The 27623-nt window shown below is 38.2% G+C and overlaps 1 protein-coding gene across 1 annotated transcript; it reads right to left on the reverse strand.

Moving 5' to 3' along the window:
• Positions 1–1007: 1007 nt before the first annotated feature.
• Positions 1008–23711, reverse strand: LOC125401014 (uncharacterized). Its single transcript, XM_048435239.3, has 4 exons — positions 23560–23711; positions 6481–6607; positions 6223–6283; positions 1008–5011 (listed from the first exon to the last, which is right to left on the reverse strand). Exons 1-4 carry the CDS (start codon positions 23560–23562, stop codon positions 3958–3960), a joined length of 1245 nt encoding a protein of 414 aa, XP_048291196.3. The 5' UTR covers positions 23563–23711; the 3' UTR covers positions 1008–3957.
• Between the last annotated feature and the right edge of the window lie 3912 nt (positions 23712–27623).

Raw genomic sequence — 27623 nt, forward strand, 5'->3', positions numbered from 1 at the left:
TAAATAATGGGTTATTTTCTTTGTATTGTTAATTCCACCAATTTAAAAATTTATGAAGTGTGTCTGTGCGAATACGACATAGGAGGTCCTTCTGTTTGTGTGCTGCTTTCATTGGTAAATAAATAAAGAAACTGCCTTGGCCTAGTTGATAGGGTGGACCTTAGGTAGGCAGAGAAAACAACTGAATTCTGGGAAGAAGAAAGCAAAGTAAAAGAACCACCATGGTGCTGCCAGAATCAGACATGCTGAATCTTTCCTGGTAAGACATGAACTCATGCTGATAAACTGATTAATAGAAATGGGTTAAATCAAGATGTGAGAGTCAGCCAATAAAGGGCTAGAGATAATGGGCCAGGCAGTGATTTAAGTAATATAATTTCTGTGTGGTTATTTTGGGTGTAAGCTAGCTGGGTGGCTGGGACCCACCCTCCTCATGCAATATAAATATACCTGTGCCATGATGTGTATGCAGCACTGATAGGAAAACTAACAGGGGTCTATAATCTACTTCTGCTTTGTAAGTTTTAGTGATTAAACTTAGTGATTCATTTGAAAGAAAATGACCTCAATGGCACTTTTTTAGATTTAAAAATTATTCATGAAAAAGCTGTTGGAGAATTGTGTATGTGCAACTGCTGAAGTGAAGAAATTTGAGAAAATTTGTAGAAGTATTATGCATAACCCAGAGATTGAACCCAGGTCATCAGACTTAGCAGCAATGAACTTTACTAAATGAGGCAATTCTATGCCATATAATTTTGGTTCTGAGACAGTGTTATAAATAAATGTCTAGTCTTCAAAATGAATAAATTTTACCTTTTTAATATTTCTTCAAGTGGAATGTGAACACCAGTGAATTGTCACAATGGGAAAGGACTGTTGTGTGCCAGACTACAAACCTAACCTCAATCCCTATAGAACATCAAGCTATGGTTTTACATACACAGCTAATGGCTGATTATCATACTTTATTACATCTATATAAGATAAATAAAAATAAATGAAAATACTTTTTTGAATACACACATGAGGTATTTAATGTTTCTTATAATTTCTTTTATCAGTCATTTTAACATTAACATTCTTAAATTCTCTTAAAAAACAGCATATATTGGGTCTTCATCATCTATCCTTGAACTTGTACGAAAGAGTAAGACAAATGAGCATCATGAGTTCAAATGTTTCCCTGAATTATTACTGCCATTCAATGTAAGATGAATAACAAACAACAAAATCACAAGGGAATTTGTGAAAAGATAAAAATCAAAACCAGGAACAACAAACCACCACCCTTACATGAAATGTATGATCAAACAAGTCCTGATATTTCAATAACCAATGGGACAATTATATGATGGGGACAACATTCTACACATTACAGTAGATTAACACCTATCACTAGGTACAAGCACAATAGCAGATGAACAAAGGCCACAGAAGGAATATAAGGCATACAAAATAAACATCACTAAATGGATTTGCCACACATATAGCACTTCAGTGAGTACCTCAAATGTTTAAAAATAAAAACCACAATGGAATGATCACAACCATCAGTCTGGAGTGAACATGGTATGTAATTTACTTACTTCAAGGCTATCATGAAAAATATTTTTTCTTGAAACTAAAGACACCTGTGATGTCTAAAGTCATTAACAAATTTTTCTCATGAACAGGGATTTCTTCTTTATGAATTTGCACATATTTCATACTTCCAAGTGATATAAATAAAATTTAACATATTTACAGCAATAGAGTCATGGCTAGGTGACTAAAAAAGGTTCATTCCCAGGACTAAGATCAGATTTTTAACAACCTCCTGTAATTTCTGCTACAAGATGATCCAAAGTGTTAATTTTCCCAGGATACAGAATACAAATTCATATACCTACAGACACACACACATACATCACATAATGACATAATTAAAACAGCTTTCATCATGAACTGGTTCATGTAAAGAAAAGGAAAATTTAAGCTTGAAGTAAGAGAAAATAATCCTCCTAAATTGGTGGTATCATTTGGGAAGAATTAGGACATGCTGTCATGTGGAAGGAAATATGTCACTGAGAGTAGGCTATGAGAATTTACACCCAGACACCAATTCCAGTTCCCATTCTCAGCTCCATGTGGGAGATTAAGGATGTGAGTTCGTAAGCTCCTGCTTTAGGTGCCATGTCTGACACTTGTTGTCATGACACTTTCATGTTGATCCTTTTATCCTATATAACCAAAAGCCAAATAAATTGCATTTGTAATTTGAAATAGTTATTATATCACAACAAAAAAGGAGCAAGTAGACATCCATAATGATTTATACCCAAATTACTTAAGCCATGCAAATGAAGAGAAGTATCTTCAAATCTAAAATGGTTACTTTATTTGTATTCATAGTGCAAGTGTTACAGTTTTGGAGGGAAAGGTACCCTTACTGCCTGAAGTCAGGCAACACCTACAGTTGTGAAGGAAAGGTCACTCCACTAGATGTAGCCATCCTGTTCCTCTCTGAGAGAGAGCCATCACAGTTTGGATCTGCTCCATTCTTCTAAGAGAGTTGTCCTGTAGAAACCTCTGTTGCTGATAAAAAGTGTCCATTGTTTTGTCCTCTTCTGGGCTAAATGTGTTTCTAAGTAGAAGTATCAGTTGTATCTCAGTTCAACTCCACAAGGGAGTTTCTGATTCATCCCAGTGCAAGGTCTTCACACAAATCTCAAACAAGAGATGTATTTGGGAAGGAAGAAACCAGGAGTGTGGTTGCCTCTGCCATGGTAGAAAGTGGTAGCTGCCTGCTAAATGGCTCATATAGGGCTTCTTAGAACCAGAGTCATACAGATATTTGGAAGGTAGGAATTGGTTGGATTTCAATCCCTGAGCTTGAAAAAGCTAAAAGATGGGCTGGATTTTGTGCTCAGTTGGACAAGGAGGAAATGTATTTCTTTGGCTCTGGTTTGAGAGCCAAAGTATGTTTCCTTCATTGGCCCTTTTTACCTTTTTGGCTCTGTTTACAGGGTGATGTTGTTTCTTACACTAGCTGTAGATTCAGGGACAAAGTGTTTTCCTTTGGATCTCATTTCAGGACCAGGGTATAATTCGTTGACTGACTCTTTCTTCTAACCATAGGATGTCATAAATTAAAAAATTAGGTTTTCTTCATCAGTTTGCTAGTGTACACAAAATAAAGAGATATCCTAATGCTTGAACAGATTATTGAAACTTTCAATTTTTTTGAAGAGTAAATGTTGGTTAAATGACTATAAGTGTATTAGCTTTAGATCTTGAAAAATAGTTAAGGAGATCTCAGTTTCTTCTTCAGGTACCCAAAGACTATTGTAATGTGGAAAAGATTTATCCGATTGATCACACACAAAAGTTTTACTCCTGTATAAAGTGCAAAACATTATCACACCGAATTCATTGATAGACCTTCATTGCAGTATGATATTTTTCATGTTTTTGAAGACTACACTCATTAAATTCATAGTTTCTCTCCAGGATGGTTTATTTTATGTAGTTGGAGATTATTGTGACAAAGGATTTAGCACATAGATTATAGATTCCAATCATGGTTTCTCTTCTGTATATGTACATTTATGCATTTGAAGACGAATAAGAAATGAAAAGGCTTTATCACACTGATTCCATTCATACTTTTTCTTGTTCTTTTAAGCCTTTGAAGATGACTGTGCTGTGCAAAGGCCTTACCACACTGATTTCATTCATAGGGTTTTTCTCCAGTATGCATGCTTTCATGCACTTGAAGAGTACAGTGGTCTGCAAAGTCTTATCACACAGATTACATTTGTAGGGTTTTTATCTAGAGTGAGATGTTTTATGACTTTTAAGATTCCTGGGAGTTGTAAAGGCCATACAACACTAATTTCTCTCATACAGTTTCTCTCCAGTATGTTTTCTTTTATTTAATTGAAGATGACTGCAAGATGCAAAGACCATACCACACTAATCACATTTATACAATTTCTTCACAGTATGTGTTTTTTTATGCTTTTGAAGATTACTGTGAGCTGCAAAGGCTTTACCACACTGATTACATTCATAGGGTTTCTCTCCAGTATGTGTTCTTATATGCACTTGAAGAGAACTCTGCTCTGCAAAGTCCTTACCACACTGATTACATTCATAGGGTTTCTCTCCAGTATGTGTTCTTTTATGACTTTGAAGATTACTGTGAGCTGCAAAGGTCTTACCACACTGATTACATTCATAGGGTTTCTCTCCAGTATGTGTTCTTATATGCCTTTGAAGAGGACTATGTTGTGCAAAGGCCTTACCACACTGATTACATTCATAGGGTTTCTCTCCAGTATGTGTTCTTTTATGCAACTGAAGATGATTGTGACGTGTAAAGGCTTTACCACACTGATTACATTCATAGGGTTTCTCTCCAGTATGTGTTCTTTTATGGTTTTGAAGATTACTGTGAGCTGCAAAGGCCTTACCACACTGATTACATTCATAGGGTTTCTCCCCAGTATGTGTTCTTCTATGGTATTGAAGAGCACTGTACTGTGCAAAGGCCTTACCACAGTAATTGCAACCATAGGGTTTTTCTCCAGTGTGTATTCTTTTATGCTTTTGAAGAGCACTGTACTGTGCAAAGGCCTTAGCACACAGATTACATTCATAAGGTTTCTCTCCAGAATGTGTTCTTTCATGACTTTGAAGATGACTGTGTTGAGCAAAGGCTTTACCACACTGATTACATTCATAGGGTTTCTCTCCAGTATGTGTTCTTTTATGCTTTTGAAGATTACTGTGACGTGCAAAGGTCTTACCACATTGATTACATACATAAGGTTTCTCTCCAGTATGTCTTCTTTTATGCATTTGAACATAACTGTGATAAGAAAAGGCTTTACTACATTGACTAGTTTCATAGGTTTTCTCTCCAGTATGTGTTCCTTCATTCCATTTAAGGTAAGTGTCATATGTCAAGGGTTTACCACATTGACTATATACAGAAAGTTTCTCTTGAGTTTGAATTCTTTCAATCCTGCAAGGATAATTGGCACATATAAAAGTTTTACCATATTCAGCACATACTGTACATACACATTTGAATGAATTAATGTTACAATATGTACTAACTGTAAAGAGAAATCAGATCGTGAGTTTTTATAACTGTATCTAAACTTAAGTTTTGCTCTTTAATTAGGGGTTGTCTTGCAACTCTGAAAATACCTTTGATGGTAAATTCCTTTCTTTCATGGCTTACCTTTTCTTCTTTACAGATTTTTTTCTATATGGTATTTTACACATATTGGAGAACTGGATAAACTCGGGGTTTTACCAACTTTATTGCAATCATAAATTCTCCTATACTGTGAATGTGATTACATTTGCTATGTGAACTGGGGCACCCAGAAGTATTTGCACAGTTCTAGAACTCATAGAGATTTTTTGCAGTGTGAGTTTGTTCACATATTAACAATGACGGTAGAAAACCAATTACTTGTATACTTGAATCAAATGCAACAATTATACTCTACATGGGGAATACTGCTTATGTTCTAATTGTTCTTAGAGAGTGGTATGCTACATCTCACTATATCCCTATGCTCATACGCTTGTATCAAGATTAACATATGGTACACGTAGTATAGACGAATGACAAATACAAGATTTCCACATTGAATCCTCAGGATTTACTTGCTGTTCCTCATAGACTTGTGGTATAGGTATAGGTATTAAGGTTTCTCCACAACCCCTTGACTTTTGACTCTGCCTCTCTCACTAAACTTAGTACAGTCACAAGAAGTATATGAATAATACAAGATTTACAATGGGATACTGGTTTAGTAGAAAGTTTTGCAGATATACAAATTATTTATACAAATATATACATATTTATGTACATACAAATATATATAATATAAATACAAAAATATTATCATTTCTTTAATGTGTATGCCTTTTTAATAGAGTAGCAAGAAATAAATGGATTCAAAGATTTATAATAAAGCTCTTATGGTGCTGTGCCTCAAATGGTGATATCTATTTAGGCATTGCTTTCTTGACTTCTTTTTAAAAAGAATGTCATTCAAATGCAATTCACATACACAAAATACAGATTTGTGAGAATCTAATGACCATTGATGCACTTAGAGCTCTGCTTATTTACACTGTTGTTTTTGTTTAAAGCTTTCAGGACACATTACAATTTCATCAGAGGCACATTATTATCAGCTTTCAAGTGAAAATTACCTTTCATATCTTCTAGAACACTGACAATGTTCTTCACTATTATGGTCTTTCCAAATGTATCCTAAAATATAATACCACAAAATATATATTATATTTTTGAATATTGTGCAATAATGTTACTATCTTAAGAGAACCTTAGAACTATGACTCATTTTTTCACCTCATTATTCTTCTTTCTAAATCAAATTACAGAAGAACATTATTAACCAAGGAAAAGTTGTCCCCTTATTTTGAAACATGAAGGAAATTCATTTTTACCTATAATAGTGAGGTTCCTGTAGGTTTCCAGCATTACATCTTTGTAGAGATTCTTCTGGGAAGGATCCAGCAAATTCCACTCTTCCCAAGTGAAGTTGATATGCACATCATCATAGGTCACTGCCGTCTAAAATATTTCATTAATGTGTATAATAAAAAGCATGATGGTGACAACATTGTAAATGAATAATTCTTTGACAGCATAGTCATATAATTCTGTTGTTCCCAACTCTTATTCCATGACACAGACAGACACTTCAGAAGAAAATTGAATAGGAGAGTTGCCTCTGTCACTTCTGTATACTTTGAATGGGATATCACTTACAAGGAACTGTCTATTAACAAAGAGAGACAAGGAAACAGATCATCAGGACATAGTAGGCATAAAAAAATAGTATGAAGAAATACTAATTACAAAAAAGAAAAATACAATGGACAAACTGGGTATATTGACTCATGCATGTAAGTGCAGCACTCAAAAAGCACAGGTATATTTGTCTCTGAGTTGAATGCCAGCCAAGTCTATGGAATTATATCCAAGTCAGGTGGAAGTACACATTAAGACAGTGTCTCCATTGCAAAAATCAGTGAAACAAACAAATCAGATAGAAGAATTCAGAGGGTTTTACTGAAGTTCCTACAAAGAGTACTGCATTCACGTCAGTTCTGTATTCATCTTGCAGAGACATCTGAAGTGCCCAAATTAAAACTGTAATGCCAGTAGCATTTTATGAGAGGAAACTTCATGTTTAAAACAGTTACAAATGGATAGTTGAAAATATTAGCAAAAAATGTTGGGCATAAATAATGAACACAGATTATATGTTAAATAATGGAGAGATGGCTGAGTAGTACTGACCTCTTGTTCTTGAATAGAGGTGGGCACAACTGACAGTACTTACATGGGGATCACAATTATACATTATTCCAAGTTCAGGATCTGAGATGCTTTGATCACTCTGAGGACTAGGTACCCATATGGTGCATATCCATGCAGACACATAAAATACTCATAATGAGTAAAAAAAATTTAAAGCAAGCATAATAAGCAGGAAGACATTCATGCACGCACAATTCAATGACTCTGAATGCTCAGGCAGTATTAATGTCATGAATACATGACATCCTGGGACAGAGAATGATATGCTCTCTCAAATTTTCAAATTCAAAATATGCATGAGGCTGAGCACAGTAGCATACACTTGACATGTAAAAAACCTACATTCCAGGGTCATCACTCAATGACAAGTAAGGAATGATGTCCCCCTTTACTTTCAGGAATTTGTAGCCACACTTCAAGGGTTACTCAGAAAAGCAAACAAAACAATTTAAACTGCAGGCTACCAAACCCCTTAGCACTGAATAGCAACTGTTTCTGCTCTATCTAATGTGATTTAGTGATTGTGCCTATACTGATGGTAAAAGAATTTTAGTATGACTAGGAAATTAGCTGTTTAATTTCAACCACAACACAGTAGATAAAAGGTCGGGAAATTAGTTGACGGTATTGAGACACATCACATAAAATGAGGAATTTCATCCAGAAAGGCTTATCCTAATAAAGGTTCACAGGAAATTGAAAGAAAGCCACCAAGAAGAGAAACTTGTTCAAGTACATGATCTTCTCTGGGAGGCTGTTCATTCAATGAAGTACACTATGACCCGGGTCACTATTGGTTCATAGTCAACAATGTAAAATTGCATTTAGGAGTGAACTCCATGAGAGCAGGAGAGGATCCAGACCAGCATCATTTGCAGAAGCAGGACTGGGTTAGGGACAAAGGCCAGAGCAGGCCAGAGGTGGTGAGCTCCATGGAAGTGAAACTGAACTAGCTAACTAGGCTAGAATTATACCTGACTTTTCATTAGAGACAATGAAAGCCAGAAGTTCACGTTCAAGCATTATGCTGACATTAAGAGACCATGGATGCAAGCACAGATGATGATACCTAGCAAAACTTTTACCACCATAGAAGGACAAAACAAGATATTCCATGACAAAACATTAACCAATACCTAGCCACAAACCCAGTCCTACACAAAATACTAGAAGGAAAACTCCAACCCAAAAAAGTTGACAATATCAAAAAGAACCCCACAGAAAATTGATAATCCCATAGAAGCAAATCCCAAAGAAGGGGAAAACGCACAAATTAACCTCACCAACAATTAAAGCTAAATTAACAGGAGATAGCAATCACTGGCCATTAATATCCCTTAATATAAATGGACTAAACTCACCTATAAAAAGGCACAGGCTAACAGATTGAATACAAAACCAGAATCCATCCTTCTTCTGCATACAAGAAACACATCTCAACCTCAAAGACAGACATCATCTAAGAGTAAAGGGTTGAGAAAAAATATACCAATCAAATGAACCTAAGAAGCAAGTGGGTATAGCTATCCTAATATCTAACAGAATCTACTTCAAACTAAAATAAATCAAATGAGACAAAGAAGGACATTTCTTATTAGTCACAGGAAAAATCTATCGTGAGGAAATATTAATACTGAACATCTATGCCCCAAATACAAGGGCACCCTCATATGTAAAAGAAACACTTCTAAGCCGGGCAGTGGTGGCACACACCTTTAATTCCAGTACTCAGAAGGCAGAGGCAGGCTGATCTATGTGAGTTCTAGGCCAGCCTAGTCTACAGGAGTTACTTTCAAGACAGGCTCCAAAGCTACAGAGAAACCCTGCTTGTCTCAAAAAACCAAAAAAAAGCCCCAAAGAAACACTTGTAAAGTTTAAATCATACATTAAACCCCATACACTAGTATAGAACCTAACTAGCACAGACAATAAGAGCAGCAATAAACAAATGGGACCCCCTGAAACTGAGAAGCTTATGTAACACAAAGCACCCAGCCAATAAGACAAAAAGGCAGCCTACTGAATGGGAAAAGATCTTCATCAACCCCATATCAGACAAAGGTCTGATCTGTAAAATATATAAAGAACTCAAGAAATCAAACATTAAAATTTGAAATAACCCAATTAAATATCATGTAATGAACTAAAGGAAGAATTCTCAACAAAATTTCAAATGGCCAAAAAATACTTAAGGGCATGTTCAACTTCCTTAACTATCAGGGTAATGCAAATCAAAACAACTCTGAGATACCAACTTACACATGTCAGAATAGCTAAGATCAAAAATACTAATGATGACTTATGATGGAGAGGATGTGGAGTAAGGGGAACACTCATCCATTGCTGGTGGGAATGCAAACTTGTGCAACCACTTTGAAAATCAGTGTGGCATTTTTTCAGAAAACTGGGAATCAACCTATGTCAGGATGCAGCAATACCACTCTTGGGAATATACCCAAAAGATGACCAATCATACTACAAAAGCATTCGTTCAACTATGTTCAAGCAGTATTATTTGTAATAGCCAAAAACCCGTTAACAACCTAGATGCCCCTCAACTGAAGAATGGATAAAGAAAGTGTGGCACATTATAGTACTACTCAGCAGTGAAAAACAATGACATCTTGAATTTTGCATGCAAATGGATGGAATTAGAAAACACTATCCCGAGTGAGGTAACCCAGACCCCCCCCCCAAAAAAAACAAATATGGTATGTACTCACTCATTAGTGGATTCTAGCCATAAACAAAGGATATTGAGGCCTATGGTTCATGATCCCAGAGAAGTTAAGTGATAAGGTGAACCCAAAGAAAAATATAAATATACCCACCTGGATATTGGAAACAGACAAGGTTGTCAGACAAAATTTGGGAGCATTGGGGCAGGGGGTAGAAGGAAGGGGAGAAGAGGAGTGTTGAGGAGAACTTGAGGAAATGGGGTAGTTGAGATGAAAGAAGGAAAGATATGAAAGCAAAAAAAGAGATATCTTAATTGAGGGAGCCATTGTGGGGTTAGCAAGAAAACTGGCTCTAGAAATATGCCCAGGAGTACACAAGGACAACTCCAGCTAAGACCCTAAGCAATTGAGGAGAGGGTGTCTGAATAGTAGTTAGACTGATGATTATCTTGAATGTCACCATAGAGCCTTTGTCCAACAACAGAGGGAGACAGAGGCAAAGACCCATGTTGGAGCACTGGACTGAGCTCCCAAGATCCAGTTGAGAAGTGGAAGAAGTCAGAGTATGAGAGGGGAAAGTCAAGATCATGAAGGGTTTGTCCACTGAGACAGTGTGCCTGAGTTAACAACTGGACTGGGAGTGAGAGAGTATAGGAACAAATTCGTCTCTCTGAATGTGGTAGACAGTTGGGACAGACTGGGGGCCAATGATACTGATACTGGAATTTGTCTCTACTCATGTACTGGCTTCTTGGAATCCTGTTCTATTTGGAGGTATACCTTACTTGGCCTTGATATAGTGGGGAGGGCCTTGGACTTACCATAAGGCCAGGTGCATTGCCCTCTCTTGGGATTGAAGGGGGTGGGATGGGAGGGTGTGGGAGGGAGTGGAAAAAGAGTGAAAGAAGGGGAGAGAGTGGGAATTTGGATTGGTATACTTTTTTGGGTAATAAAATAAAAAAATAAAGTTGTGTTGTGCCATTTCATTAAATTAGGTTTATATAAGACTTCCTTTGCTACAATAAATATCTGAGGTTTCTGTTTATTTTCTATATATAACAAATTAAATTATTATAAAAATAAAATATTGTACATAATAAGCACATCATATATTATATTAATATGTGATTTTATATATTATTATGCTATGTAAAAAATAATAAAAAAATAAACTCCACACATTAATAATGGGAGACTTCAACAATCCACTCTCACTACTGGACAGGTCAGTCAGACAAAAAAAATGAACAGAGAGATAAGGAAAGTAACAGATGCTATAACTAAAATAGACTGAACAGATATCTATAAAATATTCCATCCATACATGAATGAATATCCCTTCTTCTCAGCACCTCATGGAACCTTCTCAAAAATCGACCACATACTTGGTAACAAAACAAACCTCAACAAATACAAAAAATTGGAATAACCCCATGTATCTTATCAGACCACAGTGGATTAAAACTAGAATTCAACAGCAATACTAATTCCAAAAAGCCCACAAACACATGGAAATTAAACAATGCTCACCTGAATCATCAATGGGTCAATGAAGAAATTAAGGGAGAAATTAAAGACTTCCTAAAATTCAATGAAAATCACCACACAACCTACCCAAATTTATGGGACACAATGAAAGCAGCATTAAGAGGAAAGTTCATAGCATTAAATGCCTAAATAAAGATGCTGGGAAAATCCCACACTAGTGAATTAACAGAATATTTGAAAACTTTAGAACAAAAAGAAGCAAACTCAATCAAGAGAACTAGATGGCAGGAAATAATAAAATTGAGAGCTCAAATCAACTAAATAGAAACAAAGAAAACAATACAAAAAAATCAATGAGACAAACAGTTGGTTCTTTGAGAAGACCAAAAAATAGACAATCCTTTATCCAAAGTAACCAAAAGGCAGAGAGAGAATAATCAAATTAACAAAAACAGAAATGAAAAGTGGGAAATAACAACACACATGGAGGAAATACAGGTCATATTTCAAAAAATTGTACTCCACAAAATCAGAAAACTTAAAGGAAATAGACAACTTCCTGATAAATACCACTTACCAAAAATAAATCAAGACCAGATAACCAAACTAAACAGACCTATAACTGCTATAGAAATAGAAACAGTCATCAAAAGTCTCCCCATTAAAAAAATCCCCAAACCAGATGGTTTCAGCTCAGAATTCTACAAGATTTTCAAAGAACTAATACCAATACTCCTCAAATTATTCCATACAATAGAAACAGAAGGAACACTGCCAAACTCTTTTTATGAGGCTACAATTACCCTGATACCCAAACCACAGAAAACCATTACTAAGAAAGAGAATTACACCAATCTCACTCATGAATATTGATACAAAAATACTTAATAAAATACTGGCAAATCGAATTCAAGAACACATCAGAACCATCATCCACCTTTATCAAGTTGGCTTCATCCCAGAGATGCAGGGAATGATTCAACATACAAAAATCTGTGAATTATATGTAAACCACCATATAAACAAACTGAAAAATAAAAACCACATGATGATCTAATTAGATGCTGAAAAAGCTTTAAACAAAATACAACCTCCCTTCATAATAAAGATCTTGGAGAGAGTAGGGATAGAAGAAATATACCTACACATAAAAAAGGCAATATACAGCAAGCCAACAGCAAATTAAATGGAGAGAAACTCCCAGTGATTACACTGAAATCAGGAACAAGACAATGTTGTCCACTCTCTTCATATCTATTCTTGAGGTTATAGCTAGAGTAATAAGACAAGAAAAGGAGATCAAGGGGATACAAATCAAAAAGGAGAGGGCAAACTCTCACTATTTGCTGATGATATAATAGTTTCCTTAATAGATCCCAAAAACAACACCAAGGAACTTGTACAACTCACAAACAATTTTAGTAATGTAGCATGATACAAGATTAACTCAAAAAAATCAGTATCCCTGCAGTACACAGATAATAAAAGGGCTGAGAAAGACATCAGAGAAATATCACCTTTCACAATAGCCACAAATAGCATAAAATATCTCAGAGTAACTCTAACCAAACAAGTAGAAAACTTGTATGACAAGAACTATAAATCTTTGAAGAAAGAAATTGAAGAAGACACCAGATAGTAGAAAGATCTTCCATGCTCTTGGGTAGGTAGAATTAGGATAGTAGAAATGGCAATCTTACCAAAAGCAATCTACAGATTCGTTGCAATGTCCATCAAAATCCCAGCAAAATTCTCACAAACCTCAAAAGAATGGTAGTCAACTTCATTTGGAAAAGCAAAAACCCAGGATAGCCAAAACAATCTTGTTAAATAAGAAATTCTGTAGGCACCACAATCCTAGACTTCAAACTCTACTACAGTGCTACAGTACTGAAAACAGCCCGGTATTGTGATAAGAAGAGACAGGAGAACCAACAACACTGAATAGAAGACCCAGATATTAATCCACACACCTTCGAACACCTGATTTTTGACAAAGAAGTGAAGAGTGGCCTTGGCAAAGATAACCATTGCTCCATGTGGTGGGAAGAGTTGGGTTCTCAGGATCTGAAGCAACCCCTCCACAAAGGCCTTGGCACCAGACCATTACCAGCTCTGCAAAGCTTATTCCTGGTTTTACAGAAGGAGCTGTGTTTTATTATCAGTTGACCAGGTCCTTAGGGAAGCTCACAAGGCTTAGGCCCCAGGCTGTTACTAGGTCTCCCAAGATTGTTCCCCCTCCCTGCCTGAGGGCACCAATAAAAGCCTTGATTGAACACACAACAGTGTTTTACATGTCAAACACATGTCACCTGGTCTCATATTGCCCATCTGGCAGAACTGCACTTTTCCCAAGAAGAAACTGGAACTTTAAGGAACAGAAGACTTTATGGTTGGTTGTAAGGCCTCTTTAAAAAACTTGTAAGAGGGGCTGGAGAGATGGCTCAGAGGTTAAGAGCATTGCCTGCTCTTCCAAAGGTCCTGAGTTCAATTCCCAGCAACCACATGGTGGCTCACAACCATCTGTAATGAGGTCTGGTGCCCTCTTCTGGTCAGCAGGCATACACACAGAATATTGTACACGTAATAAACAAATATTTAAAAAAAAAAAACTTGTAAGAGGCTTGTTTTTTTTTTTTTTTTTTTTTTAATATAGGGACGTGCCGGGTTTTAAATCAGTCGTGGCTTCTTTGGTTTGGTGGCTAATGGTTTGGAGCCAAATATTTGACCAATCAAGTTGAACAATGTGTCCCTAGCACCCTAATCTCTAACAGCCCTGATTAAAACACATTTATCTTTTGGATGTTTTAGAGGCACTCCTCCCTCAGCTAAATTCTACTTTGTGAGACTGAACTATTTCCAAGGCATTGGCAAATCCTTTTTATCAGCAATTCTACTCTTCTATGTTGCAGCTTAGAAGTGCAGTGCTACCCAACAGATGAGATGTCTTGAGAACGTCCATATAGTTAAATATAAATGTAGATTATATGTAAAACTAAATGCAAAGTGCTTAATATCGAGAAGATACTGGAGAAACTAGGCCTCTCTGAGTGTGGTAACTTGTTTCCATGAATGCATCAAGCATGTTGAAGTTGACAAGAAAGATGTTTGTACACACAGCACCATGCTCCCAATTCTCTAAGTAGATTAAGCCCACAGAGCAAAGTTATTCAGAGGCCTGTCCCTAGGTCCACGAATTAGTAACAACCGCATGAACCTTCTCAACACAGGGAATCTGGCAGCAGGTTCCCATACAGATCCAGGTACGATGCACCATAGTATCTCCCATACCTTACCCTCTGCTCCTCCCCATCTGAAGACAGCATTCCCCCGCTCACCATGTTGTGGTTTTCCAGCTCGCCAAAGCTCTCAGTTCATCATCTCCCTGCAGCAGCAACTGCAGCACAGCACCTGAAACCACTGGCATCAGCTCCTCTGCAAAGCTGAGTCTGAAGGCTCGTGCCTGGAAGAGCCCTCTACTGCTTCTGACTCGTAGGTCATCTGGAGGGCCTGATTGGGCAGTAATGTCTGAGTGACAAGAACACATCCCATAGGGCTATAGTGTACTTAAAGACACAGCACAGTGGTTCCTGGCCATTCCTCCCACCCCAGTCAAAGATCTTTTCTAGATCTACAAACATATGTATTTCAATAGCTCTTGCCCAGGACACCAAAAGCACACACTATCATCTTCTTGCACTCCACTGGAACTTTCCATTTTCCCTCCAGAATATGTAGAGAAGGATGGAGCTAGGAAGAATGTCTTCATGAGCACTATTGCTAGCCAGCACATCTTCCTCCATGGTCAGGTAAATAAATAAACAACTGCATTTTTCAATATTCCCTACATGAACAGGACAGGTAGAACGAATCTTGCCATGTATATAAAAAGTGGGCTTATTCGAATGTTTCTCAAGTTGTAGTCCAGGTTGTCTAAAAATAGCTGCCCACCAATGAAAATTGAAGAATCCAGCAGATTGTTTCTCAGCCTTTTGCCTGAGATCAAGTGAAAAATCCAGGAGTTTTTCAGCCTATGAGGCTCAATGTCTCAGCTGCTTTTAAGTATACACCAAAATTTCAAAATTTCAAAGAAGTAGGCAGTACTTTCCTAGAAGTACTGCTAGGAAAGGAAGGAGTTAGGAAGCCAGAGCGAGAGCACGGAGGCCAAAAAGAAACTTTTTTCTTCAATATACTTTAACTGTGACTGTTGCTACCAGAAGGTAAGATCCTGGTTAAAGTTAGATCATAGACTTTGTTTGATTCAGATTTTTTTTTTTTTTTTGGTGATTTCAAAACAGTATTTATCTGTGTAGCTGTGGAACTCATTCTGTAGGCCAGATTGGTCTCAAACTCTGAAAAGCTCACTGCCTCTGAATCTTATGTGTTGGTGTTAAAAGTGTGCACTGATACCAAGCAGATAAAGGTGGATCCTGTCATCTCAAATTATACAGATTAATGGAGGGTTTTCCGATTTAAAACCTCTAAGTAAAATTTCTCTCAGCTATACTCAATTTTTTGTGTATTAGTTAATTCCAGAGGTAGTCAGTTTGACTACCAAAATTAGCCATCTCAAAATTCAAGACAGAAAAAAATTAGAAAAAAGTCTTACCTGCAGGAGGTGTGAAGTGACTGGAAGTTATTTTTAAAACAGTGTTTTTTCTCAACAAAGGAATCATGAGGATTTTACATAGGGAGTCTTACCAGGGTCATATAATTTTCTCCCTTTTCTTCAGCATGCTCGGTTAACAAATCCACTTCTGAAGATGATCACAATGTAAAAACAGAGTTAGGGACATTCTTACCTCAAAGTCATGTAGGAACATATGTAAATTACAAAAATGATGGAAAGAATTGCCTCTGGCATGTTCATATTTTACCATAAGATCTAGTAAACAAAAACAAGTAGAGGACACTGTAAAAAGTTGATTGTCAATCTTGATGTTTGATTTAAAAGATAACTGTACCAACACCATAATTCTCACACACAGAAAAGATAGAGAACACAAAACCAGAAAACTTCAAGGAAAATTCACTTAACAGCCCTCTATACAGTGTTCCTGGATGAAGGGTTATGATGATCTCTATTACTCTCAGAGCAAAGCTGCTTTTGCTCTGAGCAGGGTGACAAGGCAGGCCACAGCTGCTCCCATACAAGGTAAGAAGAAGTCCATTTTAACTTGACCTGGCTTGATGTCTGTCTCAGGGTTGCAACATCACTGTAGAGAATTTCATTCTTTCTTTTTTCTAACTTTAAAAAATACTTAGTTATGTGATGTTTTGCCTGCATGTGCCTGTTTATATACCTACAGAGGGCAGAAGAAGGGATGAGATACCTGAGATTGGAATTAGAACAAACGGTGAGCTAGCATACAGGGTCCAGAAATGGAATCAGGGTCCTCTGTAAAAAACACTGAGGGCTCTAATTGCTGGGCCATTTATCTAGTCACTCTTTTTAATTTAAAATTAGTCTTGAAAGATCTTAGTTATAAGACAATACATCATTTTTTGTTTTTATCTCTTCATTCCGTCCCTGCCACAAATCCCTTCCAACTTCATCCTTGATAAGTGTGGGTGAATAAGTATGCTGAAATACATGAACACAACCTACTGCTTTCATTTTTGTTGACTGTGTATGTAAGGATAATGGGCTAAATGCTTTTATTAGATAAACAGGAAATTTATGCCTTCCTAAGGCTAATTCTCTCAAATGGAGGAGAATTCTAATTTTTAATCAACTTTAGGTTTCTGACCATGACTAGGCAACCTTGGACAAAAAACATAATCAAGAATAGTAAACTTAGGGTGTGAAATACTTCAGCAGTTAAGAGTGCTGAATATTCTTTCAGATCATCCAGCTTCCATTCCCAGTACAAATAAAATCTCACTAAGATCTGTACTTCCAGTATCAGGGGTTCTGAACCCATCTCTTTGATTTCCTGGCCAGCATAAGAAGAGGAGACTTGCACCACAAAAATTATTTCTCGTTCTGTGTATGGTAGAACATTCTTTTACTACCAGTAATCTGGACATGGGGCGGGAAGATCTCTGCATTTTATAGCCTGTGCTTCATAGTCTACACACACACACACACACACACACACACACACACACACACACACACACACACACACACACAGGAAAAAAACAAACCTGAATAACAGTCCAAGAAAAGGAGCACTGGAGAATTGGAACAATATAGTACCTCTTAAATTCATTCCAAGTGTCTGCTACTGCTGCCCATTTAATCCTTTCCAAAAATATATATAGTCAAACATGTGAGCGCGTGCCATTAATTTTAGTCACTGGGAGAAATTGAACATTTGACAGTGGGTCACCACCTTACCAAGTAACCTGAAATGCCCATCATGTGCTGGATATTATTGGATCCATTAAGTTACAAAGTAGGATATGTACAGCTGCAATATGTTTTCAAATGGAAGTGGTATATAAGAAATCTGGACCAAGCGGGTCCTGAGGGCAAAAGGAAGCTACCTGAAGAGATGGCCAAAGGCCAATGGTTTCTACTCCTGTTACAATGCCTTCTGTTGTCAAGCGGACACCTATAGCCTATTCCCTATGATTGGTTGAATGAGGAAGAAAAGACTAGGCCCTGGCTGATGGTTCTATACATCATAATTTAACCACCCAGAGTTGGACAGCTGCAGGATTACAAACCCTTTCTGGGACAACCCTGAAAGATACTTGTGAAGGAAAATCTTCACAGTGGGTAGAAGTTCAAAGAGTAGACATTTTCATACCATTTATTTGGAAGGAGAAATGACCTAATGTGCAAGTAAGAATTCACTGACTGATGGACTCTATCCAGTGGTTTGACTGGAGAATGGGGGATTAGTAAAGAACATGATTAGAAAATTGGTGAGAGAAGACATCTGAGGAAGGAGAATGTGGATAATCTCTGCAAATGGGAGAAGGGTAAAAAGAGATTTATATTCCATGTAAATGCTGATCAAAAGATGATGTCAGCTGTTCAGTACTCAAGTAGACAGGATGACTCTTCCGTGTACAGTCAGCCTCTTTCCCAGCTATTCATGTCCGTGTCCAATGGGCCCATGACCAAAGCGGCCATAGTGCCAAAGATGGGACATAGGCATGGGTTCAACAACATGGACTTGCACTCATCATGGCTGACCTGGCTACAGTTGCTGCTGAGTTGCCATAATGCACATCAGCAGAGACCAAAACTGAGCCCCAGATAGGACACCATTGCTGCAGTGACCAGCCATCAACCTCCTGCCAGGCTGACTACACTGGACAACTTCCTCCATGGAAAGAACAAGTCTTTGTCCTTACTGGAGTAGATACTTACTCTGGTTATGGATTTGCCTTTCCTACAGGCAATGCTTCTGCAAAACCATCGTCAATGCATTTGTACAATTTCTTACTCAGGAGCATGGAATTCCACACAGTATTGCTTCTGACCAGGGAACTCACTTCACAGCCAGAGAAGCATGAGAATGGGCCCACAATCATGGAATCCACTGGTGTTAACATGTTCTCCAGCATCCTTAAGAAACAAGACTGATTCTAAGAATGAATGGACTTGTTCTTTTGAAGAAACAATTACAGCACCAATTAGGTTTCAGCGTCTTGAGGGCTGCGGCATGGTTCTCCAGAAAGCCCTATATGCTCCCAGTCAGCACACACTATATGACATGGTTTCTCCTATAGTCAGAATCAAGGGCTGAAAAAGGAATATTTCCACTCACTATTCCCACTAGTGACCCTCTAGGAAAGCTTTGCTTCCTGGTTTTGCCACCCTAAGTTCTGTTGACCTAGAAGTTTATGTTATCAAAGAGGAAGGGCTCTTGTTAGGAAACAGAGCAAATATTCTATTCAACTTTAAATGCACACTTCCCCCTGGTCATATCAGCTTCAAAGGTTCTTAACCCAACAGACTTAGACAGGAATAACAACCCTTGGCAGGGTGATATAGCCAGATTACCATGGAGAATCTGGACTGTCTCTTCACTATAGAGATAAGAAGGATAATGTCCAGAATGCCAGTGATTTTTTAGAGCATCTCCTTGTGATACTGTGCCTTTTAATTAAAATTAATGAGAAACAAGAACAATATAATCCATTAAGTATGACAAAGGTCACATATTCGTCAAGAATGGAGGTATGGGTCACTTCTCTTGGAAAATATCCAAGACCTTGTGAAGTGCTTACAGAGGTAAGAAAAAATACAGAATGGGCAGCAGAGGATGGCAGGTCTAATACCTTCTATGGCCAGAAACAAGAATTTTAACTGATACGAGTGCTTCTGTTTTAATTTGTTGATAATGCATTTTTAATGTTGTAAGTTCTTTGAATTTCCTTATTAGATGTTACAACATCAATTAAGAGAATATTTGTGGTTATCAGAAGAAGTTTGAGATACTAGAAAGATGTCCTTCAAGGGACATTGCCACTATTCTGAATATATAGTGCATTTGTATTTGGTATACTCATGTCATGTTTAGGCATAATTACAACCCAGTTATTGATTTTCATTTAAAGATTAATAAGGTGATATGACTGTATGCCAAGTTGACAATGGATCGATTATGATAGCTGTTTTTTATTGTCAACTTTACTGTATCTGGAATGAACTACAATACAGAAATGGAGGGCACAGTTTTGATCTGGACCTTAAGGCAAGAAGACAGCCTGCCTTTGATCCAAATACTGAGGACTGGATAACACTTGCTTTTTATCTAGACCTTGAAGATGGAAGGCACACCTTTTATTTTTATCACACCTTCTACTGGAAGGACAATAGAAGAAAGAAGATGGAGTGTTATTTTTTGCTCTATCAGGGGCCCTTAAGTACCAGCCTCATGGCTCAGAATTGTAATCTACAGCAGCCAAGGATCTGAGTGCAAAAAATTAAACTTAAGTACATTCTTTATTTTTCTCTCAAGAGGGAAAAATGAAGTGAAGGGCACACAGAGAGGAAGAATAAGAAAAGTAAGGGAGTAAGGGGAAGAATAAGGAGAAGAAAGGAGAGTAAGGAGAAGTTTTAGAAGAAGCAGAAGAGTCAGAGTAAAATGGCTGATCTTCATGAGCTTTCTAGTTTTTACAGACTTAGTTGGAAAATTCCACAGGCAAGGACAATAATAAAATCACGAAAATGGGCTGGTAGAACCTGACAAGGCAGTACTCCAGAACAGCTGAACTGACCCTGGAAAGAGCCAGCACTCAAGGGGAAATACCTGACATTCCAAACATTAGAAAGTTACTAAACAGGCCTAACTCCTGGATTCACCCATTCTCTTTGTGATAACCAGCTTTGGGCATGCCCAGATTTGTTTGTTACCAAAGATGGGGCCTGATGCCTTCCTGCTCAGTGCCTGTCTTTTAGAGATATTTCTATGTTTTTTCTAAGCCTCTAATTTTGTTGGATTAACTCTATGTAAATTTGAGGGTTAGAACAAAGAGTAAGGTCTCCTGGGGTGTGTGTGTGTGTGTGTGTGTGTGTGTGTGTGTGTGTGTAATAATGGCCTGGTAGTGGGAAAATGTTTTCTCCCATAGCTAGGGGAATGTGATCAATAAGTACCAAAAGTATAGGAAACCGTCTGAATTGTTGGAATTAATTCACAAACAAGTAACAGAAAGTGAGCTTCCTATAGGGAATCTACAGCTAAATCAGCCACTTGATTCACAAAGTAATAATACAAAAAATCCTTGCCTTTTGTTTTAGCCCTCACCAAAGCCCTTGGTTCTGATAAGTCACTCAGGAATGAATGACTGAGCAATTACTTTAAAATATTGCAGCTTGTAGCAAATTTCCTACCTTTTTACTCATAGAACAACACGCAAAACCACTGAATTCTACTATGCTACAAAGTCAACCCTGCATCCTCACCCCAGCAAAGCAAAAGGCCTGTACCACTTCTGACTGGCAGGCCTGACTGAAGGACCTGACTAGCTCGTGGTGACTGAGGGACAGGAGCAGGTCCCTTGATGATACAGTGTACTTAAAGACACAGCACAGTGATTCCTGGCACTGCATCCCCCTCCAGACCCAGACTATTCCAAATCTACAGAGAAAAGCATTTCAGTAACACTTGCTTTGACTCTTCAAGCTGACCCAGCAACCATCCTGCACTCCATAGGCTCTTCCCATTCTTCTGCCTGGACTCAATGTGATTAGCCCATTACAATATGCTTCCCCATTTTCCCAGGTGAAAGGGTGCCCAAAATTAAGAGAGATTTTAGGGGAGGGAAAGGAAATGATCTCTGGTTTCACACTGAGATTGGGTGAACTGAAGGTATCTGGATGTAGCAGGGACTTCAGACAAGCAGGAGAGAAAAGCAGAAATGAGAAATAAAAACCAAGATGCTAGGTCTTTCTCCCATCAGAACACTGAATGGCTCCATGGCTTTAGGGGTTTTTCAGTTAAATCCATTTCAATCCCCCGACAATTTAACAAAAATAAAAAGTGTCATCTTTAGAATGTATTGAACACTTAGAGAGACATGGAACAAAGAAGAACGGCACTATAATAGCTACCACATTTTACTCAGTGGGAAAATGAAATCACGCAGTATTAGTCAAGGTTCTGTGCTTGATTGGAACTGACAGAAAAACCTCTCTGTATGTATTTCAAAAGTGGATTTATTAGGCTGTGGTCCAGCTAGTCCAATATTGACTGTCTACCAATAGAAAGTTGAAGAATTCAGTAGCTATTCAACCCATCAGGCCAGTGTTCTCAGATGATCTTCAGGATATACCAAAATTCCTAAGAACTAGGCTCTAAAGAGTAAAGGAATGACCTTCCCAACTATAGGCAGAGAGCAGTCACACAAAGAGAAAGAGCTTCCTTCTTCAATATCCTTTACATATGTAGACTGCCACCAGAAAGTCTCACCCAGATTAAAGGGGGTTCTAATTAGCTCAAAAGATTCAGATTAATATCAAGTCTTATCATTTAAAAACCTTTAGGGAAAGTGTCTCACAGATGTACCCAATTCATTGTGCATTTGTTTCTTCCAGAGGTAATCAGTTTGGCTACCAAGAAAAGCCATCACAACAGCCAAAAGAGAAGGAATGAAAAAAAAATTCTTGCTTACAAAACGCAAGAACATGGGGAAATATTTCCAAACAATAATTTCTTAAAAATGAAAGCATGGGGATTTTACTTAGGGAGTCTGGGCACGTTAAGGTACAGCTCACTCTTTCTAAACATACTCAGTTACCAAATCCACTTCTGAACATTATCACAATTTAAAAGCAGAGATATTTAGGGACATTCTCACCTCAAAGTCATGCAGAAACTTATATAAATTATAAAAGTGATGGATAAGTAATACTGGCATGCTCATCTTGTATCTTAAAGTCTTAGCTGAAAAAAAATCAAGAAAATGGCACCATGATATTCAAGTGCTTTGGATCCTATGCAACCTGTTAATCATGATGTTTCATATAAAAGAGACATGTGTTGATATCACAATACTCACAAAACAACACAGAACACTAATACATGAAACAGGAAATAAAAGTCACCTATTGTACAGTGCTCAATGCTTTTAGTTGGATGTCTTTACTGAGTTATTTTCCACTCAGAACAAGTCTCTTTTTGCCTCTGTGCAGACTCACTCAGAAGAAGACCAGTTTCTTCCAGGAAGGAGGAGAAAGAGTTAATTTTAACTATCCCTGGCTGTGGTCTGTCTCAGCTATGTGATATCACTTGGAGAATTTTATTCTTTTGTCATTTCACCTGTTTTTAATTTTACTTATACATGTGCTTTGCCTCCATATCGCTGCATAGTGCATGTTGAAGTTGACAAGAAAGATGTTTGTACAATACAGGAATATGCTCCCAATTCTCTAAGCAGATTAAGCTCACAGCGCAAAGTTATTCAGAGTTCTGTCCCTAGGTCGAGAAATTAACAAGGACCGTATGGGACTTCACAACACAGGGAATCTGGCGGCAGATTCCCACACGGATCCCGGAAGGACGCACCATAGAGTCTCCCGCACCTCACCCTCTGCTCCTCCCCGTCTGGAGACAGCATTCCCTCGCTCACCATGTTGTGGTTTCTCCAGATCGCCAAAGCTCTCAGTTCATCATCTCCCTGCAGCAGCAACTTCACCGCAGCACACGAAACCACTGCCGCCAGCGCCTCTGTGAAGCAGAGTCTGAAGGCGGGTGCCCGGAAGAGCCCTGCAATGCTTCTGACTGGCAGGTCATCTGGAGGACCGGATTGGCTAGTGAGGCCTGAGTGACAAGAACACCTCCCTTGGGACTATAGTGTGCTTAAAGATACAGCACAGTTATTCCTGGCCATTTCAGTCAATGATCTTTTCTAGATCAGCCAAGATATGCATTTTAATTGCACTTTCCCCTGGCTCCAAAAGCAGACACTGTCATCTTCCTGAACTCCATAGGAACTTTCCATTTTTCCTCCAGGACACATTGTGGCTAGTTGGCTTGCACAGTGCACTGTGCTAGGTGGGTGCAGGGATTTCCTGTCCCACATGTGGAAGAATGGCCAGAATATTAACAGTCAAAGATAGTTTTAAGGTCACAAAAGGAGATGTTTGTTCTGTGGCTTGCTTCATGCTTAGGTTGGATAAATTGAAGATACTTTTTACATGGTTTTCAGAGGGATTTCACACAACAGAAAAGAGGAAAACAGGAACCAGATCTTAAACAAAATGACAGGTTTTTCCCCCATCAGAAAGCTGGATGATGGCTCCATTGCTTTGTGAGTTTTATTCCTGAAGTCCAAAGCAAGCTCCAGGCAAATGAATAAAAATCAAAAGAGTAGTGTTCATGGAAATTTGAATATGTAGAAAATAATGGAACTAGGAAGAATGTCTTCATGAGCACTATTGCCAGCCAGCAGATCTCCCTCCACATGGTCAGGTGAATAAAATATACAACTGCAGTATTCAAGATTCTTTACATGAGCAGGACAGGTAGAACGAAGCTCACCATTATGTAAAAAGTGGGCTCATTAAACTGTCTCACAAGCTGTGGTCCAGGTCATCTAAAAATGGTTGCCTACCAATGAAAACTGAAGAATCCAGGAGACTGATTCTCAGCCTTTTGTCTAAGATCAAGTGATCTTATCCAGTAGTTGTTCAGCCATGAGGCTTGATGTCTTAGGTAGTTTTAAGTATTCGCCAAAATTACAAAGAAATAGGCTCTAATGCTATTAAAGGAATAAGCTTGGTAGCCAGAACTAGAGCAGAGAGGTAAAAAAAAAAGAGACTTTTCTTCTTCAATATACTTTATATGTGACAGCTGCTACAAGAACATGAGGTGCTCATTAAAGTTGGGTCATAGTCTTTGTTTGAATCAGATTTTCTTTTTGAGGTTTCAAGACAGAATTTATCTGTGTAGTGGTGGAACTCATTCTGTAGGCCAGAATGGTCTCAAACTCAGAAAATCCCACTGCCTTTGCCTCTTGAGTGATGGTGTTAAATGGGTGCACTGGCACCACGCAGCCAAAGGTGAGTGCTGTTGTGAGGGCCAGCCATGATACGCTAAATCTGGGCAGATCAACCAAACGATGGTCTTTATTTCTAACCATTATCACCTGACAGAGTAGAACTGGGCCCTTGATAAATTTAATAAGGGGCCTGAGTATCAGTTTTTCCTGAAGCAAAACCTGGTAGCCGGAAAGAATCACAAGCTGCGACAACCCAACGCCTCCCCATGGGCAGACCATTCAAAGGAAATGCCTGGCATTCCAACCACTGTAGATAGGGTCACCTGCACACTCACCAGGACACCCCTAGAAAAATGTCAGCCAATCAGGGGTCCTGAACCTCAGAGACCTCCTCACCCCCACCTTTTCTACTATAAATACCCAGTTCTAACTGAGCTCCGGGCTCTCTGATTATTCCAATATGTTGGACATGCAGAGAGACCAAGTTGGCAAAGTTGATTAAAATAAAGGCTCTTTGCTTTTACATATCGGACGTGGTCTTCTTTGTTAGATTTTTGTGGGGACCCCACGGATTTGGGCATAAAACTATCATCCCAAATTGTCTAGATTAATGGAGAGTTTTCCCATTTCAAAATCTTTAAGTAAAATCTCTCTCAGGAATAATCAATTATTTATGTATTAGTTAATCCCAGAGGTAATCAGTTTGACCACCAAAAATAGCCATCTCAACAGCCAAGACAGAAGAAATGAGAAAAAAAAATCTTGCCTGCAAGAGGCATGAAGTGCATGGGAGTTATTTTCAAAACTGTTTTCCTCAACAAAGGATGAATGGGGATTTTACTTAGGGAGTCTGAACACATGCGATAGAGAATACAAAACCAGAAAACTTCAAGGAAAATTCACCTAACAGCCCTCTATACAGTGCTCTTGTATGAACAGTTATGATGATCTCTATTAATCTCAGAGCAAAGTTGCTTTTGCTCTGAGCAGGCTGACTAGGCAAACAAGACAAGAAGGAGTTCATTATAACTAGCCCTGGCTTGCTGTCTCTCAGGGTTGTGACACCACTGTAGAGAATTTCATTCTTTCTTTTTTTCTAGCATTAAAAAATATTTAGTGATGCGGGAAGGTTCCAGCTAATACTTACCCACCTACTGGGGCATGACCTCATGGACTATTTACTTGGATGCTTCTGGCCCTTCCTTCCTTTGTCTGCTTTCCTCTGGGCCCAGTTTTTGCTGTTTGGTTTGCTTTTGGATCTGATCTTTGCCCACCATTCAAGCAGAACATCCTGACCTTGTACATCTACACCTTAATAAAACACCTGTCTGTTTTCTTAGTACTGAGCTAGTTTGAGATTCCTTTTTTGTTAAGCGTCCAATCATCTCTGCCCTTAAATATGAATATGCCTGTGCACAGCACCTACCGAGGGCAGAAGAAGGGAGAAGATACCTGGGACTGGAATTACAGCATATGGTTAGCTAGCATGCAGGGTTAAGAAATGGAATCAGGGTCCTTTGTAAAAACACTCAGTGCTCTCCTTGCTGAGCCATCTATCAAGCCCCTCTTTTTAATTGAATATTAATCTTAAAAATTGTTTGTTAAAAGACATTACATCACTCTTTGGTTTTATCTCTTCATTCCATCCCTGCCACAAATCCCTTCCAACTTCATCCTTGTTAAATGTAGATAAATAAGTATGCTGAAATATACGAATGCAAGCTCCTGTTTTCGTTTATGTTGGTTGTGTATATAAGAATAATGGGCAAACTACTTTTAATTGGATATGTTTGTCCAACTAGAGAGCTCATCTCAGCCTGAGGCTAATTTTCTCAAATGGAAGAGAATTCTACTTTTTAATCAACATCAGATTTCTGACCCTGACTAGGCATCCTTGGACAGGAAATGTAATTAAGAAAAAAAACTTAGGGTGAAAATACTTTAGCAGTTAAGAACACTGAATATTCTTTCAGAGCATCCAGCTTCTATTCCCAGTACATAAAGGAGCACACTAATATCTGGACCTCCAGTACCAGCGGTTCTGAAACCAACTCCTGGATTCCCTGGCCACCATAAGAAAAGAATACTTGCGCCATAAAAATTTTTTCAAGCTGTGTGTGGTAGTACTTTCCTTTTGTATCAGTCATCTGGACACAGAGGCAGGAAGATCAAACACTGTGTGTTTTAGAGCCTCTGCTATAGTCTACAAACAAAAACCACACACACTCAGGAAAAGAAGAAAGCTGAATAGCATACAAGAAAAGGAGCACTGGAGAATTGGAACAATATTACCTCTCAAATTTATTCCAAGTGTCTGCCACTGCTGCCCATATAATCATTTTGAGAAATAAATATAGTTGGATGTAAGCACATGCCATTAATTCCATTCACTGGGAAAAACTGAACATTTGACAATGCCCATCATGAACTGGGTATTATTAGATCCATCAAGTTATAAAGTAGGACATGTACAGCTGCAATCTGTTATCAAATGGAAATGCTATATACGAGATCAGGGCCAAGGAGGTCCTGAAGGCACAAGAAAGCTACATGGATAAATGGCTAAATGCCAATGGTTCCTACTTCTCTTACAATGCCTTCTGCTGCCAAACATACACCTATAGTCTCATGGGGTATTCTCTATGATTGGTTGAAAGAGGAAGAGAAGATTAGACCCTGGCTGATGGTACTAT

Source organism: Myodes glareolus, chromosome 27 (genome assembly GCF_982192425.1).
Source record: "Myodes glareolus chromosome 27, mMyoGla1.1, whole genome shotgun sequence".
NCBI classification, from domain to species: Eukaryota; Metazoa; Chordata; class Mammalia; order Rodentia; family Cricetidae; genus Myodes; species Myodes glareolus.

Excerpts from the sequence above, each read along its gene's own strand:
- LOC125401014 (XM_048435239.3), bottom strand. Across the intron at positions 6,284-6,480 it reads CAGGAACCTCACTATTATAG|GATACATTTGGAAAGACCAT; the intron begins GTAAAAATGAAT and ends ATTATATTTTAG. Across the intron at positions 5,012-6,222 it reads TGTTCTAGAAGATATGAAAG|GATTGAAAGAATTCAAACTC; the intron begins GTAATTTTCACT and ends TTATCCTTGCAG.